We start from the raw sequence: 27,603 nt of genomic DNA, 5'->3' as shown, positions 1-27,603 counted from the left end.
TTTCTATGCTTACTAGAATCCACCCTATCAAGCACCTTTTATTCAAAATATATACATCTCCTAATATACAAACCTTCACAGATTTTAGCACAATATATAAATATATATACACCCCACACACATATACACATTATCAGTATTATAATAAATAACCTATACAGCAATGCTTAACAAACGTTTTGTTTGTTCGCACCACTTGATTCTGGGCCACAGTGCAATCTAGACACCATAATTCTACTTCCTTTCCATAAATCACCTGATGGAGGCCCTTGGACCATGTGCATATTTTTCAAGTGTCAGGAGAAACATGGTGCCCAACCATTCATCTTTTGCAATACTAAAGATCCAGAACTGGGGTTCATAATTAAATGATTTGGTTTCCAATATTCAGTTGACTGAGAGTAAAACACACCATCATTATGGAATGTACTGAGTTCTTGACTCTCATCCTTGTTGTACTTTCCATTCCCATAACTAGAGGTTTTCTTCCAAATGTCACTTGATCCATCTAACTCTTTCAAACTTTCCAATTCATGAAAAGGCCTGAAACAATTATTACAAGTATTAAAGCTCACATAATTTATGTTTACAAACTTGCATGATTGTGCAAAAAAATGTAATTGTGAATTAAACTCAAAGGTATTTCACTTCCAGTCTTTTCCTTACTTTATCAAGCTGCTTGCATATTTTGTACTTTTATTTGGTCAATACCGATCACAAGACATGAAGCATACTTAAAAGTGCAAATAGAAAGGGTGATTAGAAGGACTAACCTTTTACAGTACAAGTAACCTTTTTTTTTCCTTACAAAAACCTACTGAATTATACAAATCACAATATAATTACCAATTTCCACTTGTTATAAATACTTCAGCTCACAACTATATTACCTTTACCACATCACCAAAAATCAAAAACAGTTTACATACCTAATCAACCAACTCTTTTATACCTTGCCAGAGTTTTGTTTAATTATCATGAAATTGTGAATTTATTTTGTACCAGTTAAAATCATGAAATGTTTACTAGGCCTTTTACATGTTTACCAAATTCTTTATAGTTAAAGAATTAAACTGTGGACCAAGTGCTTTTCACAACAAGTACCATAACACTCAGTAAAATTCAAAACACATTTAATATGTAAAATGACTTTCCAGTTGCTGTCATGAAAAAATATGTTCTTTAGAATATGCATGTGATATGATCCTAACAAAGATAATTTGGAAAAATTATATAAAAAATATTTTTTTTTACATTGCCTGGATTTAGGTAATACAAGAACTCAGTAATAGGAACTTAACTGTATCCAAGTTATCAAAATTATTACAAATTTTGGCTTTATTCATACAATAGAAACTGCAAGAAACACTACAAGGTAAAGCTATAATACTGTGCAGTTATGAACAAAAACAAATCTAAGTTTCACATAAATGTGAAACTCATATATATAAAAAGTTAATGTTGACATAAATGCACACCTTATAAGTTAAGTCATTAATGTTGGCTGAAATATATTATTAGAAACAACAATGTCACAGTATTTGATAATGTCAACATTTCTATCATCAAAACCCTATCCACACTTACACAGTGTTTCCTACTTAAATAATTTAAGAATAAAAGGATGTTGAGTTAATCTTCAGGTTGCTATTATGAAGTATAACAACAAAAACTTCATAAAGTGATTGTAATCATAAAAATATTGTGAGATTTTAAAGAGGCATCATCACTGTGAACATATTATGTTACTGATAGACAAGAAGAAAGGAAACAGTTTGGACAATACATTTTTTCTTCACTATTACTCACAGTGAAGATATTCAGTGTCAATGTCTCTTCTTCAGCACTTGCATGTACATAACAGTGCTAGCAAATTTCTCATTAACTATCTATTAGACTAGGAACTTTGATTCATTTTCAAAGAAACAATTTGCTGTTCTACTCACAGCATAGTTTTGGATGTTAAAAAGACAGTTCTAGCAGGTAAATAAAGAACAAAAATAATAAGGAATTGCAAAAGAAATTTGTAAAACAATATTTACCTCATGAATTATGTTTGTTGATTCACAAACACTCAAATAAAAAATAATGTTGAATTTCGTACAAAGCCACACGAGGACTATCTGCATTAGCCATCCCTAATGTAGTAGTGTAAGACTAGAGGGAAGGCAGCTTGTCATCACCATCCACTGCCAACTCTTGGGCTACTCTTTTTTCAATGAATAGTGAGATTGACCATCACACTATAATGCCCCACAGCTGAGAGGGCATGTTTGGTGTGACAGATATTCAAATCCATGCCCCTCGGATTAAGAGTCGAGTGCCTTAACCACCTGGCCATACCAGGCCTTGAATTCATTTAGAGCACTGATTCATAAAAAGTTTGATTTTACATACAGTAAATTTTTCTATAGCAAACTTTAACAGAACATTGCAAACAAACAAGACAACTAACCACAAATGTATACAGAAAACCCACCCACATGGACAGATACCTACACTTCCAGTCCTATCATCCAATCTCTATAAAACGTGGTGTAATCCAATGCTTGAATAACAGTGGAAAACATTTGTGATAAGACATCCATCGAAGCAGAACGCCAAAAGATCGTAGAGTTTTAAACAGAATGGTTACACCTCCTCCTCCATCAAAAACTCCATAAAGAAGACTGACAGAAAGTAAAGATCAGAAGTAACCACCACTACCACCATTTACCTACCATACCTACAACATTTCAGTGAAAAACTCAAACACATAGCCGAGAAATTCAACATAGAAGTCCAGTGGATATCCTACAATACCTTAAGATTCATTCTGGTAAAAAAACAAACAGTGACCTATCAAAGAGAATCTCAAAAACATCATCTATGAAATTCTGTGTTCCTGCAATGATACATACATTGGAGAAACGGGAAGAAAACTCACAACAAGAATAAAAGAACATAAAGATAGTACAAGACTCACGAAAACACAAAATTCAGCCATTGTAGAACACGCCATGTCAACTGGACACAGAATAAACTGGAAGAAAACTAAAATAATCAACACAGACAAATTCTGGAAGACAAGAAAAATCAAAGAATCATTTTATATTAACACAATTAAACCTTCACTAAACATTCTGGATTAGCGGTGAGTAACCTGTGGTTACCATTAGTTGAATCTACAGGAAATCTCTCCTCCAATCAGAAACAGCAATAATCTAACCAATCCATAACATGGTCTCCACAATCCACCAGGACACTACAAAAGACTGACAACACCTACACACACACTGACCTGAAGACAAAAGGTGGAAGTCTTTCAAAACATCATCCTCTACACTTGTGCCTCCACAACTGGCAGTTGTCATTTATTCTACAAAGTTTCATCATGAATACTCTGCCTAAACAATCTAACAAAGAGGTATTTCAAGTTCCTTTATTCACATTGAGCTGCTGGTGTTTCTTACTATAACAAAATCACTGACCATAAACAAATGCTCTACCATTCAAAACCACTTTACACACCTTTCTACCACTAGATGTTCAACATGGAAAGGCTTGAGGCTATTTACTCAACAATGTTACATGTGAGTACCCTTGGTGATGAAAGAAAAAAACAATATTAGAAACATTGAAAATTTATAAGGTATAGTGATAATTATGAGGGAAGAATAAAAACAATACCAGCAGAATGAACAAATATTTATGGGTTTAAAGAGTTAAGTGTTATGGGAATTGATAATGTAGATACACCATCATTATTCAGCATTCCATGGTGAGAATTTTAAGATAAGTGGTCACAAATACAATTTTTGCCAGAGTAGGAATCATCTTTAGCTAAGTTATTTTTTTCTAACAGGGTGGTTGGCCTTTGGAATGAGTTGCCTTCAGATGTGATTGATGCAGTTAATATAATTTTATGGGAAAGCATGATAAATATTTAAATAATAAGGGCTATATTTGAGTGTTTTAAAGTTTAATAGATGACACAGCCTATATAGACCAATTGTCCTTAAATTATATCAGTCTATATTTCTATATTTTAATTAAAAAATAATTTAAATTAATTTTAAATTTAGCAGTGCTGAGGGAAGAGTTGCAATTAGATCTAACAATAATATAAATTTTAAAAATTATACCTTAAGTTACCTTGTCATACATAGCACCTATTTCTACAAGTTTATTTTCTCTCATTCTTTTCTACCATCCTTACAGACTTAAATACAATGGTATTACTTTCAATTGCAGTTGTGCATGAACAACATACTTCTCAACACTCAGAGATTTTGATTTTAATTAACTGTATGAGTCACTGGTCTCAGAAAATTTTTTACCTTTAAATAAAATCCTAACATTCAACAATGTTTATCCTATGTAACAAATTAAACTTTGACTACATTTTGCGCTCATCATGGACCAATCACTTTCTTAAGATTTACTTTTACATCAAAGGCTGAAACATTCCATTAACGTATTTGCTGCCAATATGCCCCACTGGTGGGTCACAAACAACTTTTAGTTACAGATCATGTGATATACCTGTGGGTAACAGACAATTATGTTTCAAAGACAAATTTTTCTTGTAATATATAAAGTTTGGGACAACGTGACTGCTCATTGACACCTCTTGAATGTTTAGTTTTATTAATACTGCAAGTGATAGTGAATACATTAAGAATGTTATTTACCATAACAACCTTAATTACTAATATTTTAATATTTCTTCAAAGACATTTATTTAAATATGATGTTCTTTACATTACACTTCACTTTTGTATTTATGTTTTTCTAAAATATTTTATTTCATTTTGTTCAAGACAGTTTAGTGAAGTCAATTTATCTCACTTTCTCCCAAGCTGACACACTGGCTGCTCTCTAGTGGGACATGTTTATTGCTACCATTTCCTATTTTAACAAAGCATAAATATTTTTGTCCTGGAATGGTAAAGAAAAGTATGACTTTCTTGCTCTTTTGAAGAATGAAGACCTATCACTGACCTTTGTTGAATAGGGCATTTTCTTTTATTAGTTCTCCAGACCTCAATGTTTCCAGTAGGGTGACACATTAAGTAATATATGAGCTGAAATATTCACAAAAGCAAAGAAGTCAGTCTTGCAACACAGAAAAATCAGGACATTTTCCACTACTGTCACTCTATCTAAACCAACATATATTAGTAATAAGATTTATTTTACTATGTACACAATAATTAAAAACATAACAAAACATAAATTGTTCAAAATGTTACCTGCAAGATACTATGAAATTTTCAACTTGATTCTTTTTATGCAAAACAAAGATTCAAGCATAGCCATCCCTAAACCACTGGTCGAGTCCAACAATGTCAACTGTATAACTTTATATGTTACAGTTTAAATGCTGAAAGCCAAAAAAGTGTAAAATCAACAAGTCTAAAAAACCATTATAAAAGCAAACTTTTGATTTTTTGATACATAGGCAAGTTAGGAAGAATGTGGAAAAAAAAAGCTGCAGGTAACTTGGTTTATGTGGAGTCTTTTGTCTCAATGTCAAGTCAAATTAATAGGTTCTGGTTTTGAATGAAAATGTTATTTGATGGTGACTTGTGGGAAACCCATGATGGATCTAAAATTCTATTTTTTTGTCAACACAAGCTCTGATTCTAAATGCAAACCTTATATGATAGTGACTTGTGGGAAATGCATATAGGATCTAAAATGCTAGTTTTTACACAAGCTTTGGTTCTAAATGAAAGCCTTATTTGATGGTGACTTGTGGAAAACCCATGATGGATCTGAAATGCTTTCTTTTTTTAACACAAGCTCTGGTTCTTAATGAAAACTTACTGGGAACTGACTTGTGGGAAACAAATAATATATCTAAAATTATAGTTTTTAGACAACTGATTTTTCATGTTGCAGTGGAAAAATTAAGAGAAATGTAGAACAAACATATGTAGTTAACTTTTTTTTATAACAATGTTTTAAATATTTGATGGTTTATTATAATATTATAATAATAATAATATACAGATGGTTATACTTGTGTGCACTGGCACTTTTTAAACTTTTCTTTAAATTGTTAAAATGCACCGAACACAGAATTCCTGTCTTCAATAAAATAAATAATCTTGCATTATCTGAAATAAGATAAGAACATGTGACCAAACAGCATAACCTTGAAAAGGTATATTTCTAAAATACAGAATAAACAACAAGTTTTCTAAATGCAAAAGCTTAAGCCCTAAGCAAAACGTTGTACACACCAGTTACAAACCAGTTATTATTATGCTGATTACTTTAATATTCATAAGTATTCTACGAGTTAAAATAGGTCAGAAATTTAGATTCTTACCACACATAAAAAGGAAATAGTTGTCATTATTGATGTTTTTTTCTTGCATTCCACCTTCAATGATGTTAACATAAGAAGAAACAAAGTTCAAGAACATGACATATTTAAAACAATACAAACACAAATATAGATGAATTACCTGTACCATACATACCATAAAAACAATTCCAATTGGAAAACTGATAAACTGGAAGCACATTGCAACCACATGATACCAAAGATCAGGACTCGAGTTATAATACCAAATAAACATAAGAATGGTATTTTCTATAAATACCAGGATGTAATATATGGTGATTCGTGATCGAGTAGGACTGTCTACTGGATTAAAGTAACAAAAAATGAACTGAACCCCTAGTACCGCATCATATAGATACTCTTCATATCTGGAAAAAAATAAAAGTTAAGTAATCAAAATTAAACATGCACATATGTTTTGTTAAAAAAAAGAATGAAAGAGGTTTTCTGTTTAATTTTGACAATAGAATAAATCTTCCTTCAAAAATAATACAACACAAAAAAAAGGAGACACTTTGTACTAATGAATATCAAGAAGTCAATAACAAAGTTTATAGTCACAACAATAATTATATGCAACTTTCTAAAACTTATCAGTAAAAGTGCAATTTATGAGAACTTTATTAGTATCATGCAACAATTTGCTGTTATAGGGAAAAGTATACACTCGTCCAATTATGTTTTTACTAATAAATCCAACTCTACTGGTAAGTTATAATTAGTTTCAGGTAAAGGAGAATACAGAACCACAACCATGACCACAGATCAATAAAATATGATATAATGTGAAGCCAGATATAATTGTACTTCCTATACATAGATGTGAAGAAGGTTGCCAAAGTATAATATTAATTAATAAACAGCCCTGGCCATTTTCATTCTTTCTACTTTTAAGGTAGTTCAATTGTAAATAGATGTTGACAGAAAATAATATACTTTATTTAGAAATAACAATTAATTTGAAAGTACAACTTGTCAAACTAATAAATCATGTTTGAACAAATAAAATGTAAATATATTTGCATTTTTGTAAAAACAAACCTCTTGTGGCCAAGAATATTTGATATCTGTTTATAGCAATAGTTCCCATGCTCTGAGAAGAATGAAATTCCCTAACTTTTCCTTAATATTTCTTTGACCAAAATATGTTATTCCCTGATCATTTGATCTCTGATTGTAATACATCATTCAACAACTGCTTATCATAACATGCGACTTAAAAATCATTATTCATGCATTGTTTAATAAACTCAGAACAGCCTGCGTTAAGGATACATTTGTTCAAACATCATCTCGCAAAGTGTCAGTATGATTGCTAAAAAGGTTATTAAATAATTATTGCTCTATTAGAACTTAAACAATAAATGCACTTTATCCAACTATTTATAAAACGAGGCAGTCGATAAAGTAACTTGCTGTTCATAAATCACTGTGACAAAATGTGGAGCAATTTTAGATAAATGTTGGTGTGCAGAAAAAAAAACATGAATAGTGTTATTATTAGCTCATCTTTTCAGTGTGATCTAAGTATTCAGCCATAAATACTGTATTAAAAATCTCAAACATACTTCTCAAATAGAGAAAGAATTTGAAGTATAAATAAAATAATCAGAGGTAAAAGGAGAGTTAAATGACTATTGAACAAAATACAGAACACTTACAGTTGTTGTTTTTATAATTTCTTTTAAATAATGTACAGCTGTAGGTTCTGGATGCATCTAAAGGCAAACATCTATACAGAAGTTGTACTTTACATTCTAATGAGCAGAAAAGTTTTGTTTTTTTTAAACTATTTACACTCAATAAATCCAAACATTCAATACATTCAAAAATGTGCTTACTTGTTGTCATAAAAGTCTGTCTTCATTGATATTATCCACAAAGTCATCACAATCCAATGTATTCCACAAAAAATACCCAAGGCTATTGGGTTGTAGGATGCAAAGAGAGACAAAGCAACCACCCGCGATGCTATGACGAACAGTCTCCACATAAACATCACTACTTTCCCAATTTTGGATAAATCGTTCTTATTAGGAAGTGAACGGCGCAGTGCAGACTGATAGGAAACCAGAGATGTTGATAATGATATCAGAGAAAACAGAATGGATAACCAAGGAAAAATTGCTGAAAGCAATAGAAAAAAAAATGATAACAACTGAAAGCAAAAAATAAATACACTGGAACAAAAAATATACAAATGAGAAAAAAAAACAGGTTATGAGGAAAATACAAAGTAATAAATATAAATAGATGGTTAATTTTTAAATTCATGTGCATTTTCCTCAGTCATGAATAATTTACAACATAATAATAACAGTAATTTAAAGTTAAAATTACTTCTTGAGACTTTAGAATAATGAAAGATAATTCTACATTTCTCTACATACTGAAAAAGTGTGGTAAGACCAGCTGAGATCAGTGATTTCTAATAGATCTGTGTTTTCATTGCAGTTTACAACAAAAAGCACAATAATTATTTTATTAACCAAAATAATTCAAAGGCAGTGAATGACTGAAGAAATGAAAATTCTTCAATAGCATTAACTTATGCTTCCAGGATATGTCAATGCAACACAAATGTCAGATACAGGACCACATTAAACTGGACAAAACAAATTACTTTCAAACTAGCACAAGTTGTGAAAACATAGCAAACAGTAAGGACAGGTAAAAGATGACATGAGGAGGTAGTCACATTAACTTTTGTAGCCAAATTTTCAGCAACAATTCTAGTAGCAATTTTTACATAATTGTGATATCCTTCAAAAAAGCAACACTACTATAAAATAAAACTGAGGATGCAAGCAGCCTTGTCAAAAAATTAAAAACTAGGTTTGGATTGTACAAAAAAAACAGACATGTGTTAGAAATGGTTAACTCAACACATTATTATCCTTGCAGAGAAAGTAAATTTCAGTACTGATTTTCTATCAACACCAATACAGAGCAGATATATTTCAAGTACTATTCATAAATGTAGCAAAAATTTTACTGTGAGAAAATAGTAAAAAAAATTAAACCCCCAGTATTATTATTATCATAAAATGAAAAATAATGACCTTGACTCTACACAAACAGGTGTACCTCAGACTGCATGTGCCACAACCTATTACAGAGTACAATTCAACACCATATGACACACTTGATGTCAAATTATAAATTATTCCTTTTACTTCAAATTGTTGATTTAGTAACAGTTCACAGCAGGAAAGATTAAATACTAGATACAATATAGAGGGATGCTGATTAAAATTACAGTTACAAATTTCAGAGGTTGTTCAAATACAAATACAACATCTAAACTTTATGCTGAAAGAAAAATATTTTCATTCTTCAGATTAACTTATCACTGAGTTCTCAAAGTCCATATCAAACTGACATCAACTCAATCATATATTTTTCACATAATACATCTGATTTTTTCTTTATAACGTACTTGTACATTTGACTAAAATCTTGTCATATTTCATATAGATACATATAGTAAATTTTTAACTATAGTCAATATTTCTTCTTTCAATACAGAGTCTACTGGACTAACCCTATGCACAATCAGTTAACCCATAAAAATAAAGATCCACCTGCAAAAAGCACAAGCTTGTTTCAATTTGAGTTACCAAACTTTTATTATACTGTGTGTTTTTGCAATCACACATGAAATAAAATAATTACATAACAAACTTTCACTAATTACAAGCATGTGTATCATAAAAATATGGAATAAATGGTAGTTTTATAAAGAACTAGCCTTTTTCAGTATTAGTACATTATTGATATTGCTCACAAATGACACTTTAAAAATTTACAGAACTAAGTATAAAAAGTTTTGAGAATATTTAATGGCACCATACGTGGCTCTATCATTTTATAAACAATACAAATACTATGTATGAATCAGTTGTATTACATCTTGATGAAGAATATTTAATGGCACCATATGTGGTTCTATCATTTTATAAACAATACAAATACTATGTATGAATCAGTTGTATTACATCTTGATGAAGAATATTTAATGGCACCATATGTGGTTCTATCATTTTATAAACAATACAAATACTATGTATGAATCAGTTATATTACATCTTGATGAAGAATATTTAATGGCACCATATGTGGTTCTATCATTTTATAAACAATACAAATACTATGTATGAATCAGTTGTATTACATCTTGATGAAGAATATTTAATGGCACCATATGTGGTTCTATCATTTTATAAACAATACAAATACTATGTATGAATCAGTTGTATTACATCTTGATGAAGAATATTTAATGGCACCATATGTGGTTCTATCATTTTATAAACAATACAAATACTATGTATGAATCAGTTGTATTACATCTTGATGAAGAATATTTAATGGCACCATATGTGGTTCTATCATTTTATAAACAATACAAATACTATGTATGAATCAGTTGTATTACATCTTGATGAAGAATATTTAATGGCACCATATGTGGCTCTATCATTTTTTCAACAATACAAATACTATGTATGAATCAGTTGTATTACATCTTGATGAAGAATATTTAATGGCACCATATGCGGCTCTATCATTTTATAAACAATACAAATACTATGTATGAATCAGTTGTATTACATCTTGATGAAGAATATTTAATGGCACCATATGCGGCTCTATCATTTTTTCAACAATACAAATACTATGCATGAATCAGTTGTATTACATCTTGATGAAGAATATTTAATGGCACCATATGCGGCTCTATCATTTTTTCAACAATACAAATACTATGCATGAATCAGTTGTATTACATCTTGATGAAGAATATTTAATGGCACCATATGCGGCTCTATCATTTTTTCAACAATACAAATACTATGTATGAATCAGTTGTATTACATCTTGATGAAGAATATTTAATGGCACCATATGTGGCTCTATCATTTTTTCAACAATACAAATACTATGCATGAATCAGTTGTATTACATCTTGATGAAGAATATTTAATGGCACCATATGTGGCTCTATCATTTTTTCAACAATACAAATACTATGTATGAATCAGTTGTATTACATCTTGATGAAGAATATTTAATGGCACCATATGTGGCTCTATCATTTTTTCAACAATACAAATACTATGCATGAATCAGTTGTATTACATCTTGATGAAGGATGCTACAATGGATCAACAATTTAAAATATGATGAAATTGAGGTATTTCAGTATTTCATATTTTAATTAGTTTTTAAGATGTGAAACATGATACTAGTATTGTTGCATTAACTTATTATTTCAGGATTAATATTATAATAATTCTTCAGAGACAAATATAAAACTGCCTTTTTCCAAACAGAAAACAAAAAAGAAAAAAATTACATCTCCAATACCTTTCTACAACAGAGGATGTAAAGTTTAGTAAAGTGACAACAAATGATATCAGCTTAATAGTATCACATTAAGGGATGTTAGTTTCATTAGCTCACAACAAGATGTCATTTTCATTAGATCTAAACAACAGGTGTCATTTTTGTTGGGTCACAACAAGAAATGTTAGCCTAGTGATATCACATTAAGAGATGTCAGCTTCATTAGGTCAAAAAAAAAAATCATCTTAGCAGTATCACATTAGGGAATGCCAGTTTCATTAGGTCTCAACAGTAAGTACATATTTCAGCAAGTTCACAAGAGATGTCACTTTGTCTCAACAAAAGTAGCTTTGGTAACATCACACAACAAATACCAGTTTAGTATGATCATAATAAAGAATATCAGTTCAGTAAAGTCAGAACAATGGAAGTCAGTTTAATACAAGCAAAACAAGATGTCAGCTAGTGAAATCAAAACAAGGGATTAAGATTTCATATGGCCACAACCAGAGATGTCACTTTAGAAAAGTCATAACAAAGGATGTCAAATTAATATGGTTATAACAAGGAATGTATAGTTTGACAGGGCAATTTAATTGTTGGATTCCCTCTCTTTGCTCAGTTCAAAACTTATACATGATAACAATAATCATGACAGATGCAAGTTAAAAATGGTTCCATAAAGTGTCAGAAATAAATAATTTCAGATAAAATCACAAACATGCACAAATTACAAATAAAAACAAGAAGCCATCAAACTTACTTTGCCAACTGATATGCTCAGGGTATGGGCTCCTAGCTAAAATAAACAACTGTAGTATCAACTGTGGAGCAGATTCCATGTAGCACTCAAACAAACGAAGCATGGCAGCATCAGAATCTTCATATACCATTTTACAATAATAAACCTTCTGTTCTTTTGCACTTGTTGTTTTATTTGAAGATCGTACTTTAAATCCATACCACAGAGTTTCAAGGTACCTGTATATATTAATATCTGTAATTCATATAAATTGATACTATTTCTCTTAAACAGTACATGATTGCACTTTGTGAGATACCCCAACCATCAATAAAAACACTTTATGAACAGTGTTTCCACAGGCCAGGCATCCATGATTTTGCAGTACTTAATTTTTCAAGTCAATCCCAGATCATTTGTTTATTGGTCAACATTTTTACCATAACCTGATTGGACACAAAGCAGGTGGTTACTGCACCCTTTGTGAAAACCAAATTTGTGGCTGGCCACAAAACAGATATCAACATACTATCGAGATTCATTGAGTAAGTGTACTGATCTTGTATTGATAAAACAACATTAACATAGGAAAAGAAGAAAATGGCTTGCAAGTGCAAAGTGTGTTGTGCGATACTTGTGGGAAATGCCCTTGATGTTAGTGTGGATACAATGGTTTAGACCTAGAAATCAAAATGGCATGAAAAATAGGTGGGAAACAGCTACAGAGCAAACTAAAAGCACAAAGAAAGAAAAATGAAGGATTGATTACACTATTACATTGGAGAGTGATGGAGATGAAATGTTTAGTGATACTTCTGAGGATCCCTTGGATTTTGTGACACCAAAGAAATGATGCAGATAATCTAAGAAATCAAGTGTGAAAGCAAGGCATTCAAGACATTCTTGTGGTACTCCAACAGGGCATAGGAATGATGTCTATTCAATTTGGAATTTTTTTTTGGTATCAAATCCACAGTAACATCAAACTTTCAAATGAAAAGATCACCAGAAGGCATAAAGTTTCAGTGCTCTCGACAAGAACAATCAATTATTTGCGTGACTTTGCCTGAAATTCTGCATGACTGTTACGAATTCTTTGTACCATGTTACTTCTAGAAGATCCAGATGGTCTTGTGAACACGACTGGAAATGACATCTGTAAGAAATCTGATGACACAAAATTATTCTCATATGTCAACAATGTGCATCAAGTTCTGCCAAAGAAATGTGTTTAGAGAAAAGTTATACTAGCACTACTATGTTAGTCAATGAGATTCAAAGATGTAAAAGACAGATGGAAGATTGGAGTACAAGCGTTTGAAACAGCTAGATGGCACTTTCATAGACTGAAGTCTGAGTTTCAGCTAAAGCTTACAGTAAGAATTCATCCAGCACAACTGTAAGCAAGCTGCACTGAAAGCAGTAGAGTACCACTGTTCAAGGTGACGAGAATTATCCAACTTACCCCAAGGTCAAGACCTTCATATCTATTCTAAAAACAAAGAACAAGAATGGAAACAAACAGCCAAGAACACAAAAACTATACTTGATCTTAGCCAAAAGGGTGAGCAGGTAAGTCAACAACACAACACCACATGTACATCTACATTTACTACCCTCTATTATGGGAGTCAAACACTTGCAACAACATTACTTAATCTCCAACTTTTTTCAAGGAATGTTGGGTGGAATTTTAGTTCAACCTGAAAACACTAAAAATAATAGTTTTAGTTTATTCCTGAATGATGTTATATATTCAAGTCTGCCAGACAGCCCAAATCATACATTCCTGGCCTGTGGAAGCACTATTAAATCAAAACTTCAACCAGCCTACTCCAGCCATTGTCAAGTTTAAGATGAATGTGACTGAAGGAAGATGGTTAAAACATCACTCTAATAAAAATGCATTACAAAAACAATTTCTCTTGACAATGGAGAAAACATTCAGTATAAGAAAAGCAACAGTCAGTTACAGCCGGGTAACTAGAGAAAGTTGCTAGTAAATAATCAAGTTAATTAGTCAACTACATTAGTCGATTATCCTCACATAAAATAATCTTTTACTTTTCAGCTTTTAGACCTATTCAGGTATAACAAATTAAAAGTGATTTACTTTTTAAATGTATGAAACAAGCAAATTTTATAACATAAGGGTGGATAGATTATCCATAGGAATGGCCAAGGGGCATAATATAAATATGCTAAAAAATTAACAATTACAGAATTTTACTTTTAAAGATGATTGGCACTCATTTTAATTTCTTCCTTTACCCAAAAAGCCTGAAAACAAGGTAAGAAACCATCACTAACATATCAAACCAGAAAGTGACTAGCACACTTAATTGTTCATCTTTATTCATCTTGTTTTAGTCAAGATAACTCAATAACTACTTCATCACTAATATCAGTTTTAACCTAAATCAACTCTGTTTCTGGGCAGTATGCAAAGTCATCCCTTAACCATAATAACTAGTAGTAATAAAAAAAAAAAACATAATTCTATTTAAACAACATTATCATTACCCCTTGAAGTTAGCTTTCTTACAGAAATATGGTGTTCCTTTAAAAAAAACTTAAGTACAGAGCAAAATAGGAATCACCAGCCAAAAACAGATGAACACTAAATGACTAACATATAGAAAGCTCAAAGCTTTGTACACTATACAATCAATGTTTTCAGTATGAATTGAAGGATTACAAATAAAAACAATACATGGAACATCAAATTTTATTACACATAATGACAGAAGACACAAGTTTACAGTCAAAGAAAAAATGTCACAAACAAGTAATAAAAAGATTTTGTAAATGTAAAATGATATAAGCATGGTAGTGCCAAATAGAATATAAACAATATAGGTATAATACAGCTATTAACAGATCAACCCTACATGATTTTCAATATTAAAATTTAATGTTACACTATAAATTGTATGCCTGACTTTAATATCACTGCAGTTGGAATTTATATAATCCTATACTTTTAACTGGTCATATGAATACTATTGTATTATCATGATCACTTCAGGGTGGACATCAATGTAGTGTAACTATGAGCCTAACCTAACTTGCGTACAAGTTCAGTCAAAACAAGTTTTCATCATTAGACCATTTCTGTCAAATGTGATGTTCACCAATTGTCAATTAAAGGATTCTACTTATACTTCTTAATAGTTTAAATATATAATGTGTTGTTGTTGACTTAGGATTATTGTATAAGGTGTCTGTGATTTGTTGGTGGCAAATTTGACAAAAAAAAAAGCAAATAGCACTAACTTTACTTGTTTTCAAAATAATATATATACATATAAATTTTCATAAAACGTATGTACAACAAATTTTTTATACTAAAGATTATCATAGGTGTATCATAAACATGATATTGTTCATTTAGGCTCATTCAATTGCTTAAGAATTTTAGATAGCAAGCCAAACTATTTTTCTCTGTCACTATTCCCAAACAATTCAAGGAAAGTTCACTTATTTTTCACTGAGTTACCACTGGTGCATTCTGTGCTTCTAAAATCATCTATTCCTTTTTTCATATTTAGGTTTAATTCCAATAAACATCTACTTTTGTCAAAGCCCACACAGACAGGTTCAATTACTTTAGAACTCTCTTTTATGAAATAAACCATTCTTCTTATCACTTTCAAAATCATTGTTCTCACTCTTAACATGTTTTAACCATCAGGCCTTCCTTCTCTGTCTGAACATTTCTTTTATATGACTTTACTTTGTTTCTTGTCTGCTATGTCTTTGCCTGTCTACCTACTTTTCCCACTCATCTCACACTATTTATATGTTTATTACTTAATCATGTGCTTGCAACATCCTACACATCAATAAATTTCATGCAATATTCAGTAATCTCAACATCAACTAGTTTCAAACAAAACATACAACTCTTACTGATTACATAAACTTGTTATAACATTTACTTTAAAACAACTGCTTCTAACTCTTGTTACAAACAAAACTAATCAGTCATAAAATATTCACTCAAAAAATAAATGAATTAGTAACATCTACACTAAAGTGTTTTATATCATGAAAATTACAAATTCTCCCTAACATTGGTCAAACTGACCAATCTCATAACCATTTCATACTTGTGCACCATTTTCCAGCATAACATTAAATTCTGATATTGAAAGTCATGTAAAGACAATCTGTTTATAGCAATATCATCCCTATAATATTGTTTGTATTCTTTTCAGCACCGTCATCCATACATTTACAAAATGTTTTATTACTTGTATTAACTCTGTAACAAACTGAAAATACAATTAACACCATTCAATAGATTTCTCCCTATGTATCTTCACAAGATCACTCTTTACAAAACTACTGAAATTTTGTTAATATAAATACACTGATTATAAATCATGAAATACTAAAGATATCAGTACACTGTACACACTACAGCTTAGTACATGGTCATAACCTATTAAACGAGTCATCACACATTGCATTGTGCGCTTGCTGCCTGTAATTCAGTAACATTAACCCTAGTTGGCTAATGCAGTTAGCCTATGGCTTTGGCAAGTTTGCACATAACATTTATCTAGCCAAAATATTGACATATCCTATTTCCTTTCTTTTTCTATAAAACAGAGAATTCTAAACAGCCACAGTACATTGAAATTCTTATAGGCAGGATTAAAGTAAATTAATCATTGAAACCATAGGTCTGGTCAAATACATCAGTAAAAAGGGTTTGACCTTTTCAGTCCTCCTCTGTAATTAGATTTCAAATTGGTCAAAAAATGATGGAGCTATAAGCTGAAAGTCTGTAGTTGACAAAAAAACCAAAAAACTTGGAGCTATTCTATGAGCCACTACGCTTTAACTAAAAATCATGGTGTAATCTAGTTACTTACTAATTTAAGTCCCCCTGTTGGTACAGCAGTAAATCTACAGAGTTACAATGCTAAAATCAGGGGTTCAATTCTCCTAGGTGGACTCAGCAGATAGCGCAGTGTGACATTGCAATAAGAAAACACACATACAAACTTAAAAAAAAATCCAATTCTGGCACTTGGCCACCAGAAAAATGAAGTTTCATGGCATTCTCCTTTTTAATTTGTTCCTTTTTCAGCATGTTTAATACAAGAAGTATTTCCAGTTTCCCATTTCACTCTGACTAGCATATGTATTTGTTGACTTTGATCATTACACACTGCTGTCACTGTAGACTTTAGCATAAGCTCTGTGGATTTGTTATCTGAATGTCAATTTGTGAATTGCTTGTTACTACTAAGAGCCTGCAGTATGGTATGACTCAAATTGCATGAAAATTTTACTGCAGATCAAAGTGTAAACTTCACTCTCTCCACTACATATTTTATGTGATATATTATTTATAAGAAGGTAGTTGCAGCTTCAGTGTTTGCAATCCCTCATGGTTTTCTCTTTACCATGGTAATTAGTACAGATTTAGATTATGAGGACATGATGGCTATTGCAGCTGTGGATTTTAGTGATTTTCTGAGGGCCCCACAGCCACTTTAAAAAATACCGTGGCAAATGCCACCATGAATTTCCTGTCTTGATCCTTGGTTTCCTGTTCAAACTCTAAGCAAGTTATAAGAGTAATATTCATACACAAAGAGTGAACAATACAAAAAAAGACAAGGAAAGGAAGGAAGGATGATTGGAGGAATAATCCAATGGCCCACTTGAACAGCCTATCCATTTGGGAGGAAGCAGCAGTCTGGAAAGAAATTCAACCTGTCACTATGAGAAAGAATGCAAGAATTATTCAAAGAGAAACATCAAAGCAATGTCTTGAGCAAGCAAGGAGGAACAGGAACATGTTGTGTAAGAAAAACAACATAGGAATCAGTGGCAAAAAGGTATGAATGGAGGTCATGTAAGAACTACATAGAAGATCCAATCCAAATGAGAAAAAAATTGATTAAAAAGTCTTGAAATAGGTCTATAAAAACCAAAACACAAGGAGAAGGGACATAAAAAGGATGGAAAATTACCAATAAAGCTTCACTGTAACTTGTGATCAAAGACATGAAAATACTGTCCTAGAAAACAATTAAAAAGTACATGAGATAAGTAGGTCATACAACCTGGTTCAAGGAAATGGTGAAGGTACTAAGATCAATAAATCATTCACCCACATTGATAAACTGAATGGATGGATGATTGTTAGCAAGAAGACAAATTACTATACAAGAGAAAACCCACCTGTCTTACCAGGGACTAAACAGAGCCACTCGTGAAGATGAAAGTGTGGAAAGTCATGATGAACAATGCATGTTCAAAGCTGATGTAAAAAAAGGGACTTTTGAGACTGAAGACATAAAAGAAATGTAAATCATGACTGAGCTGAGCTGACCAAGCAGAGACAATGTGAATAACCCAGTACATGGTGCTACGAATTAAAAAATATTATCGTACAAAAAAGTTGAAGAAATAACAGACACACAAAAAAAGATAAACCAATCCAGACTCTCAAAGAATAGTGCCAGAACCATAGTGTGTCACACTTGGAACAATACTTGTAGAAATTTGGTGTAGAGAGAAGTTGTACATGCACCAGTAGAACTTTCAAAGTGGGAACAATGCTACAAAAACACCTCAATATGTAAATACAAGTATTTCTAAAAGATTAGGTCTAGATGTGACAGCTGATTAGCCACCAAATTCAAGGCTTCAAGAACATAGAAGGCCAACAACTATTTTTTTTCTTAATTAATAGCCCAAACATGGAACTTAAGAACAAGATGCAGAAGTCCAGAGAGCATTTACTTCATAATCAATTGTAGTATAGAATGACAAAGGAGCTGCTGAACTAATTCAAAACATGATGTACAATTATTGTAACAAAAAATTGTGGCAGGTCCATTGAACTACCAACATCTTTTAAAAACTGCTCTGCAGAAGCTTAACTGAAAACAGACAGATGGAAGCCCTGAATGACAAAGAAAACTCTAAGAAAAAGTTGTGGGACTTAAAGGTCTCCTGGAACACAAATTCAGGGACCAAAGCTGAAGCATAATTTCAGAAATAAGTGATTAGAGATCCTCATAACAACTGGCCTCACAGGATGGGGAACTTTAAGAAAAGGGATACAAGATAAAAAATTCCCCCCTAAAGGTCTACATAAAAGAAACGTGTCATGTATGATTCCCTGAGAGAGAGAAAAAAACTATCCTGGAAAATAAGACATCTCTATAAAACAAATCCCAGAATCAAAGAATGTGAAGTAGGTAATAAATGGAAAAAAGACACAGTATGAAGAACACATCAGTGCAATCTAACCGTAATAAAACTGTGAGATTCTCAATGCCCAACCTTAGAAGGAGAGGGGTAGAGGGAAATCAAGATAAGAAGATGAACAGGCAAAATATGAAGAGCAGATTGAGGGTGTATTGTTTGTTTGTTAGCTGCACAATGGCCTATCTGTGCTGTATCTGTTGCAGGAATCAAATAATAAGTTTTTGTGTTGCAAGTCTATAACTCAGTGCTGACTCACCAGTCAAAGTACAAAAAGAAAACAACCTCCAAGCTGGGAGAAGAAGGTCAAGAAACAGGAGCACCAGAAAAAAGGAAGAATTAAAGCCAAAGGCCAAAGAGAAAGAATCTATGTTCATGAAGGAAGTGACAACTGAAAGTAAACACAAAGCACAGCCTGAAAAAATGTGTACTAATACAACAAATAGGTGGAGGAGGAAGAAAGGGTCAAGCTACATGCATAAAATTCACTGAGAACTGGAGTAAAAAAACTAATTTCACATAACTGAGCTTTAAATGTACTAAAGGACAAAGGTGGGCATTAGCCACTTCTAGTAAGGCATGGAAGAACCAGAAGAAATGTTGTGAGAAGAGCTGATCAAAGAAAAAGTAGGTTCAGTTGGAAGCTATCAGCCTTATGTTTCAGATGAACAAACTACGTGATACAAAATGGTAGTGATACTGTTTTCCATCTGACTAATTCTTATTGACATTAAAAAATAAGACAACTCCTATGAAGGAAAGTCTGGACTTCAGAAGGTTTCAGAAACACAACAAGAAAAATAGTATTAAAAAAGATCCTATGTGCAAAGAATGTCATCAGCAGTGTTCTTCAATAACAGAATAGATGGTTTCAAGGTTATTGCCTCACTTATGTTCGAATGAAAATGAACATCCATTTCAGTAGTACAAGTTGATTTGGGTAAATACAATGTTTCTTGACAAGTATGAAACTTTGGATTAGAAACAGTCTAATAACAATCTTAAGCAACAAGTAAACTAAAAGATCTAGTAAAAGCAACAGTCCAAAATAAGTACACACACACACAGTGTTTGTGTTTTAATAAAATTAACTTTACATTTTACTTTGTGTCGAGACTATTTCATTGTCAAAACTCAGTCATTTAAATATTCATTATTATTCCTTACACAAATGATCAAATCTCATGTAAACCTGTGATCTCATTCCATCACTTACAAGCAAAATCAGTTTGACCTGAATAGTCTACAGTAACCAGAATGAGAAAACCTGGTGCCATGACTGGAGTACATCCCATTGTGGAGTTTGTTGTTTCTGCTAAGAGTGTACTGCCCTGCCCTTTACCTCAACTCTTGTGCTTTAAGTTTATAAAGGGTTCCTATGGATGGAAATTGCATTTTCCACAAACAGAATGACTTGCATTCAAGTGAAAAGAGTTGGTAACTGAAGAGAAATAATTGTGTGAGAGTTGTCTCAGACTTTGGACTTCCACTGATGCTGTGAAATCCATCTCCAATCTTATTACATCTGACAACCCAAGATAAAGAACTACTGAATTTAGGGCTGTGCAATTAATGGTATTGCTAATTGTTTAATCAAAGTCCAATTACTGGTCCTATTAATCAATTACATTAAGTAGATTGGTTTGTGGAATGCTCCTCAAACCATGGTAGAAAGAAAAAAAAATTTATGCCAGATGCTGTTTTTCCTTCTAATCAGCAGTTAAAAGTAGTGACAGTGGCAAATGACTTCAGTAGCTTTGCCATAACAAAAATAGGGCAAGCATGTTTGGTGTCAAGAATTAAACTACTTGGATAGCTTGAAATAATCAAAAACTCTAACTCTGACGAGTTGAATATTTTCATGACGAGCAATATCACTGGAATTTCAATTAATCAACTGTATGAATATTTAAAACCAGTTATGACTGGAAACATATATTCCATTTTATTGAGTTAAACATAATTTCAATTAATGGACTAGTTTATGTGACATGAATCTATGTAATCACTGTTCATAGGTAACTGATTACACTGATTAATCAGTTAAATTAACCAGCTCCACTACCCATGTCTTGTATACCCAGAATACCTGTTCAAGCCCTTCACCTGAAGATATCATAACAGAATGGTCTGTATAAGACTCCTAGACTTCCACCAGTCAGAGTAACCAACTCCAACTCTGGTTGAGGTCACCCAAGGACCTCTGGGTGAGACTGGACACATGGTTGGTGGACATCTGCCAATGACTGAGACAGTGGGCACCAAATGATGAAGTAAAAAAATTATTGAACGATAGTGAGCCCCTCTGAGTTAGGAGGTACACTACTGAGACAACCATGAATCACATCACAGAATTATCTTATGGTTAGTTTTGAGCTTATGATAAAAGAAAAAAAGGAGGAGAGGACCTATGGCCCACCCATTCATTACCATTGTTTTCTTGACAAAATACCTTACTGGAATTGTTTTAGCCTACTCAACTGTACAATGGATACCAGGTAATGGCTGGAGGTTAAATTAACTTTCAATGGACTTACAGTCTTGTACCTGTCCTGGATATCTGTTGCCATTTTGATACACTTGTGCCACTGAAACCACAGTTATGCATCAGAACTTGTGTCATCTTGCCCTGGGATGAATTTAACTTTAATATCATTAATTTAAATATGAAAATGCACCTATTTCTGAAGCACACCACTAGTAACAAGAATCCAATCTGACTTGCTTTCTCTCACCCAGCATCTCTACTACCCAAGTCCTACCAAAATTATTTCCTCAATTAAACTATTGTGTGACATGTTATAAATTATTCTTGAAAATTTAATAAGTCAAAAGTCCACACTCATAGATCATTTAGATAACAAATTACATCTTTGAAATAAACTCAACAGATCAACAAAACTGAATTTTCATACAGGCAAAACACTGTGTAAGTAATAATACACATAATAAATATGAGAACAATACCTCTACATGGAACATCAACATCTTATCCCTCCTTAACTGATGACCCATTGTCCTTTCTTGTAATCCCTACCTACTCAAAATACTTAATTGCAAGTAATAACTGATTCTAAGTAACTTAACTGAAGTTATAAAATAATTACTAAACCATAACTATTTACATAAATTAATTTTACCCATTATTTAGAAATTCCTGTAATAATTCTTTATTTCAATCTGATATTATTTAGCAATTTTAATTTCAGTATTCTGAAGCCCTACAGTATAAATGTTCATAAGCATAACCCACTCTTACTGAAAATAGGAATGTTAGGCCTAATATTCATTATAAGAATATACAGATGTATATATTACCTTATAACTGGTCCCAACTGCAATATCAGAAAGACCACTCGAACAACCCACTGGCCCCAAGATACACGCTCCACATCTCTGTTATTCAAATCCAAAACGTACCAACGAAGACTGAAGCCTGTCATTGTTAATGCAGGTATGATGACAAAGGCAGCTGTCAATCCAAAGTACCATATATTTCCAGCAGTGTAATGAAAATAACACATCAACAAATCACTGCCAGTATCAAACAGGAAGCTTCCTATACAACTTAACAGTAATACACACTCAAACACAGAGAACACAAACATTTCCTCTGCTGAAACACCATCAAGTTGTTCTGAAGCTAGAGTATTATCACACGAACAGGTGTTTTCATCAATTCTGTCATCTCCTTCATTATCTTCCATCTTCCTAGTAATATTCATCATGTCCTTATAGTTGTTTTTAGAATCAGAAACAGTCACTGTTGCTCAGGTAATGCCTTGCCTTGAACATTTTGAATATCATAGTGTGTGAAAATGTGGATATTAATAGCTGTCTGAACAGTGCTTTTCAGAACTCATTCCACACTTTTACTTGGAGCAATGAAAATAATTTGCAATATTTCTTCAAGCTTTTATTCTTCCTTTAAAACCTATTTAAAAAAACCAAAAACACCTGCAAGATGAAATAAATTTATTGCACACAGGTAAATAGAACTTTTTGTTTATGTTTTTAAAAATAATAGAAAGAAATAATGAAACAAGAAACTCTATATACTCACCTATTATTCATAAGTATCAGGAACGAAAAACTAGAAGTCTGACAGGATTCTAACTCCTACATTAGTAAAATGTAGCAAATTACTTTCAGTATAGATATAAATGTCAGAGACATCCTACATAATACAATGTTTTAAATATCCAAAAATCAGCTATAATGGTATGGTTAAAATATCCCATAAAACAGACTTTGAGCAACATTAAAAATAGAGAAATTCACTTCACTGCACATTTTTTCTATCCCGTTTCAGCCATTTTCTTCCACTTTTTAAAATCTTAAAGCACATGCATGATATGAAAGCTCAAGATCCATGCCTTAGTCACAACTAATTTCTCAACTTCCTTCCTGTATCATCCAACTAACTAGTAACGTGTATTCTTTGATCTCGAACAAGTCAGTTATCGAAAATCATCATGCCTTCTGGAACTGGATGCTTGATTCCAGTTATCAGTGTAATCTATTACCTAGGCATATTGCTTAGTGTCATTTAATACAATTTATTAATAATAAATAAATTCATTAATATTATGTAATAAATAACTAATTTAAATTTATGTTTCTAATGGCTCTCATTTATTCCAACTATCAAAACTCAAATTTTAATAGTTTTTCATATTCACTTTTCAGTGATTTAAGGTTAAGATCAGTTCACTAGTCATAACTCAGGAATATAAGTAATTAGTGTTTCTGATTATTAATACTTTTTATTATTATAACTATACACAAGTTTCTTGACAATAGTTAGTTGAATTTAATCAACGATCACATTTCACTATCCGTCAAGCTCTAGAGCTTTCCCTTCTACAGCAATTTTTCTTGTGAAAGATGAGGCTTCACAAAGTGCATATTAGTTTAACAATAAAATTTGGTATATACAGTTTAAAGTTTTCCTTATTCTAATCACATACCCATACACAAATAAATTTATTTTTCTTGTATGTATAAATAATGGGCAGCTGCAAACAAACTACAAGTTATATAATTTAACTGCTTTTTTCAAATGAGAGAATGAAAATTGTCTCAGTAATTATAAGCCTAATAGTCTTAATGTCAGTTTTGGTAAATGGTTTTGAAAATCTGATAACAGAAGCTTTGCCAAATCATTTAAGGAAGTTTAAAATTTTACTGGATAATCAAATATGATTTCATGAGGGGATAATCTTGCTTTACTATCGTTATGATATTTTGGTGAAAAGTTTCCAATTATGAAAATGAGGGTTAAAATTTTGATGCATCTGGATTTTCAGAAAGCATTCAACAAGGTTTCACCTAATGGACTTGCTAAGAAAAACTATATACAGCTATAACGGATAAGTTAGCCTATCAGACACAAAAAATGGTTAGATGGAATCAAGCAGAGTTTTTAAGAAATTAAATTTCGTAAAACTTGATAAATGTCTTAAATGTAACACCTCAGGACTCAGTGTTATGATATTTTCTATTTGTAATACATCAGTGACATACTAGAAAAATGGTAAATTATTTAAATTTGTTTATAAAACTGAAGTTTAGATGTTACTGGCTACTGGGAGGAAGATGCTTAAAAAAGCATTTGGATTATTTAGTTTGTTGGGCAAATAAATGGCAAATGGCATTTAATTATAATACATTTCATTAGGGATAACATGAATGAACTTGAATATAATTTTGAATGAAATAAATCTTGTTACAGAAGAAAAGGATCATGGTATTCTGGTTTACTAGACTCTTAAGCAATCCATGCAGTGTGCTGTTTTTAAATGATAAATCAAATGGTATTTTAGGTTGTATCTACAAAAATACTGAATATGACTCTAATAAGCAACAAATTAACTAGAAGGAAATTGAAGTTTAATGATGAATAAAAGCATGACTACAATAAACATTTGACAAAAAAGATGGCAAAAACATTTAATATTTATATGTTTTGGAATATACTTATTCTATCTTCAACAGACTATATTACATGAGGTAAAATATTAGATACAAACATTTCTTAAACTTATTAACTTAAATAACATACTAAGTTAAAAAATAATAATAAATTGAAAAAATATAACCAGTGAAGTATGCTATAATGTTATGGTTCCTCAGAGAGAAAAAAAAATGTGCAAGTTATTCAGACAAAATAGTTATTAACTACTTCACTATACTTCACTTTATCCTAAACAATTTTTATAATTCATTTCATTATTTAATTTGCATTTAACTGTTCTTTATAGTGTTGGAACTTAAACTTAGAAATCTTTGTGTCTAATATTTTATCTTGTTGAATATATAGCATGCATGTTTCAAAATGTTTAAGTATTAAATAACTGCTGCTGTCTCACCAATGTGAAGTATTCAATGTTTTTATTACATTTTCATTCACTGTTAAGTCTAAAGAGATTATAATATTATACACAAAACTGACCAGACCTTATTGGAATACTGTCTTCCATTCTAAGACCTTCATCATAGAAAAAGCTTTGAATTGTTGTAGAGTTAAGTAGCACAATCAGGATTTTACCCAGAATGAAAGATTGTCAAACGAGGACAAATTTGTTTTTATTTTAAAAGAGGAGAGTTACGAGGGATGTGATGGAGATGTTTAAGACACATTTTAAAGTGTTGAAGCATTATAACATTTAGTGGTGAGAATGGTTGTATAAGGAGGCATCAATATAAATTATGTGGGGTAGGAGTCTTCCTCTGGCATCCTTCTACTATTCTAGAACTTACTAAAATATCAGTAAGTGTCTCACTTCTCCAATCCTTAACCTTCTTCAAAACCCTTGGGGAAATATTAGCTAGCCATCATTCAACAGAAGCATAATACACATCTTCCATTAAACTTCCCAGTTTTTGTTTATAATCTCAAAAATAATGTTTGATCTTATACCCATCTAGCAACTGCTCAAATGAGGAATATCAGTTACATCCATTAATACAAACTGAAATACAATTCAGTACTCTAACAATCTAATAATCATCAAAAATGTACCTTCCTAAGTTTCTTTACCATTTCTCAACAGCCCTGCCACCATCCTAACATTTTTATAACCCTGTATGTACATAAAGAAATCCTCAGTATTAAGTTTTTCATATACCTATTTCAACTTACTGTTCCTGTTTCATTAACTCAATCTCTTAAATTTCACTTTATAGTAAAAGCAGTCAATTTACACTTCCTAAATCTATAAATAAATCTTATCCCTTACACTTTTACTTGATCAACCTGATATTTCATTTGCTGTCACTTTTTCCTTGAATATTTAGAAATTTAATTATAAAAATGTCCATACTTGATCAGCGTTTACAATTAGTTGGCAAATTTTCACAGCACGTACTTCTTGTCACATCTTTCAATATAAAATTTGTTGTTTTTTGGGCAATTTATAACCAAAATCATGTTACTTCTGAGCTGCATGTGCAAAGGTATTTAAGCAAATTATAACACAGAAGTTAACAATAAATCTGAAATTGTTTCTACAACGTTTCCTTATCCACTGATGAAGGAACACCTTCCTGTGCGATTTCTAAAGTAAAATAGCGCGCTAAAGATTTTTCTTCCTGTGCGATTTCTAACGTAAAATAGCGCGCTAAAGACTTTTCTTCCTGTGCGATTTCTAAAGTAAAATAGCGCGCTAAAGATTTTTCTTCCTGCCAATCAGAACCGACACCGTGACAGAAGATAAGTGGTTGTCTTGTAATTCATGTTCATGTTTAAAATACAGTTTTATTAAAATTGAACTTATAACAAATACTAATAATAATATTTTAAAGTTGAACTTATGAACTTTTCTTCTAACGACTTACTCTGTTTCACCCACTCTTTATTCACTTAAACAAAATATCAATGAACAATGGTTAAAATCGGAACTCTCTGACAAAACAAAAAAACAATGTGTAATCTCCT

At 31.6% G+C, this 27,603-nt stretch overlaps 1 protein-coding gene across 16 annotated transcripts; it reads right to left on the bottom strand.

Moving 5' to 3' along the window:
* Positions 1 to 27,603, bottom strand: LOC143237964 (XK-related protein 6-like). 16 transcript variants are annotated; one of them, XM_076477767.1, is made up of 10 exons: positions 26,906 to 27,366; positions 23,728 to 23,783; positions 22,983 to 23,598; positions 12,450 to 12,667; positions 8,179 to 8,464; positions 6,474 to 6,705; positions 6,320 to 6,373; positions 4,984 to 5,066; positions 3,511 to 3,581; positions 357 to 543 (listed from the first exon to the last, which is right to left on the bottom strand). In XM_076477767.1, the coding sequence occupies exons 3-9, from the start codon at positions 23,390 to 23,392 to the stop codon at positions 3,554 to 3,556; spliced, it is 1,311 nt and encodes a 436-aa protein (XP_076333882.1). In that variant the 5' UTR covers positions 23,393 to 23,598; positions 23,728 to 23,783; positions 26,906 to 27,366; the 3' UTR covers positions 357 to 543; positions 3,511 to 3,553. The 16 variants fall into 16 exon arrangements, with proteins under 16 accessions (XP_076333875.1, XP_076333871.1, XP_076333872.1 ...); XM_076477760.1 differs by lacking the exons at positions 3,511 to 3,581; positions 26,906 to 27,366 and adding an exon at positions 27,504 to 27,586 and having other exon boundaries at positions 1 to 543; XM_076477756.1 differs by lacking the exon at positions 3,511 to 3,581 and having other exon boundaries at positions 1 to 543; positions 26,906 to 27,365.

Source organism: Tachypleus tridentatus, chromosome 13 (genome assembly GCF_004210375.1).
Source record: "Tachypleus tridentatus isolate NWPU-2018 chromosome 13, ASM421037v1, whole genome shotgun sequence".
Taxonomy (NCBI): Eukaryota; Metazoa; Arthropoda; class Merostomata; order Xiphosura; family Limulidae; genus Tachypleus; species Tachypleus tridentatus.
This window is presented reverse-complemented; position numbering and strand designations above follow the sequence as displayed.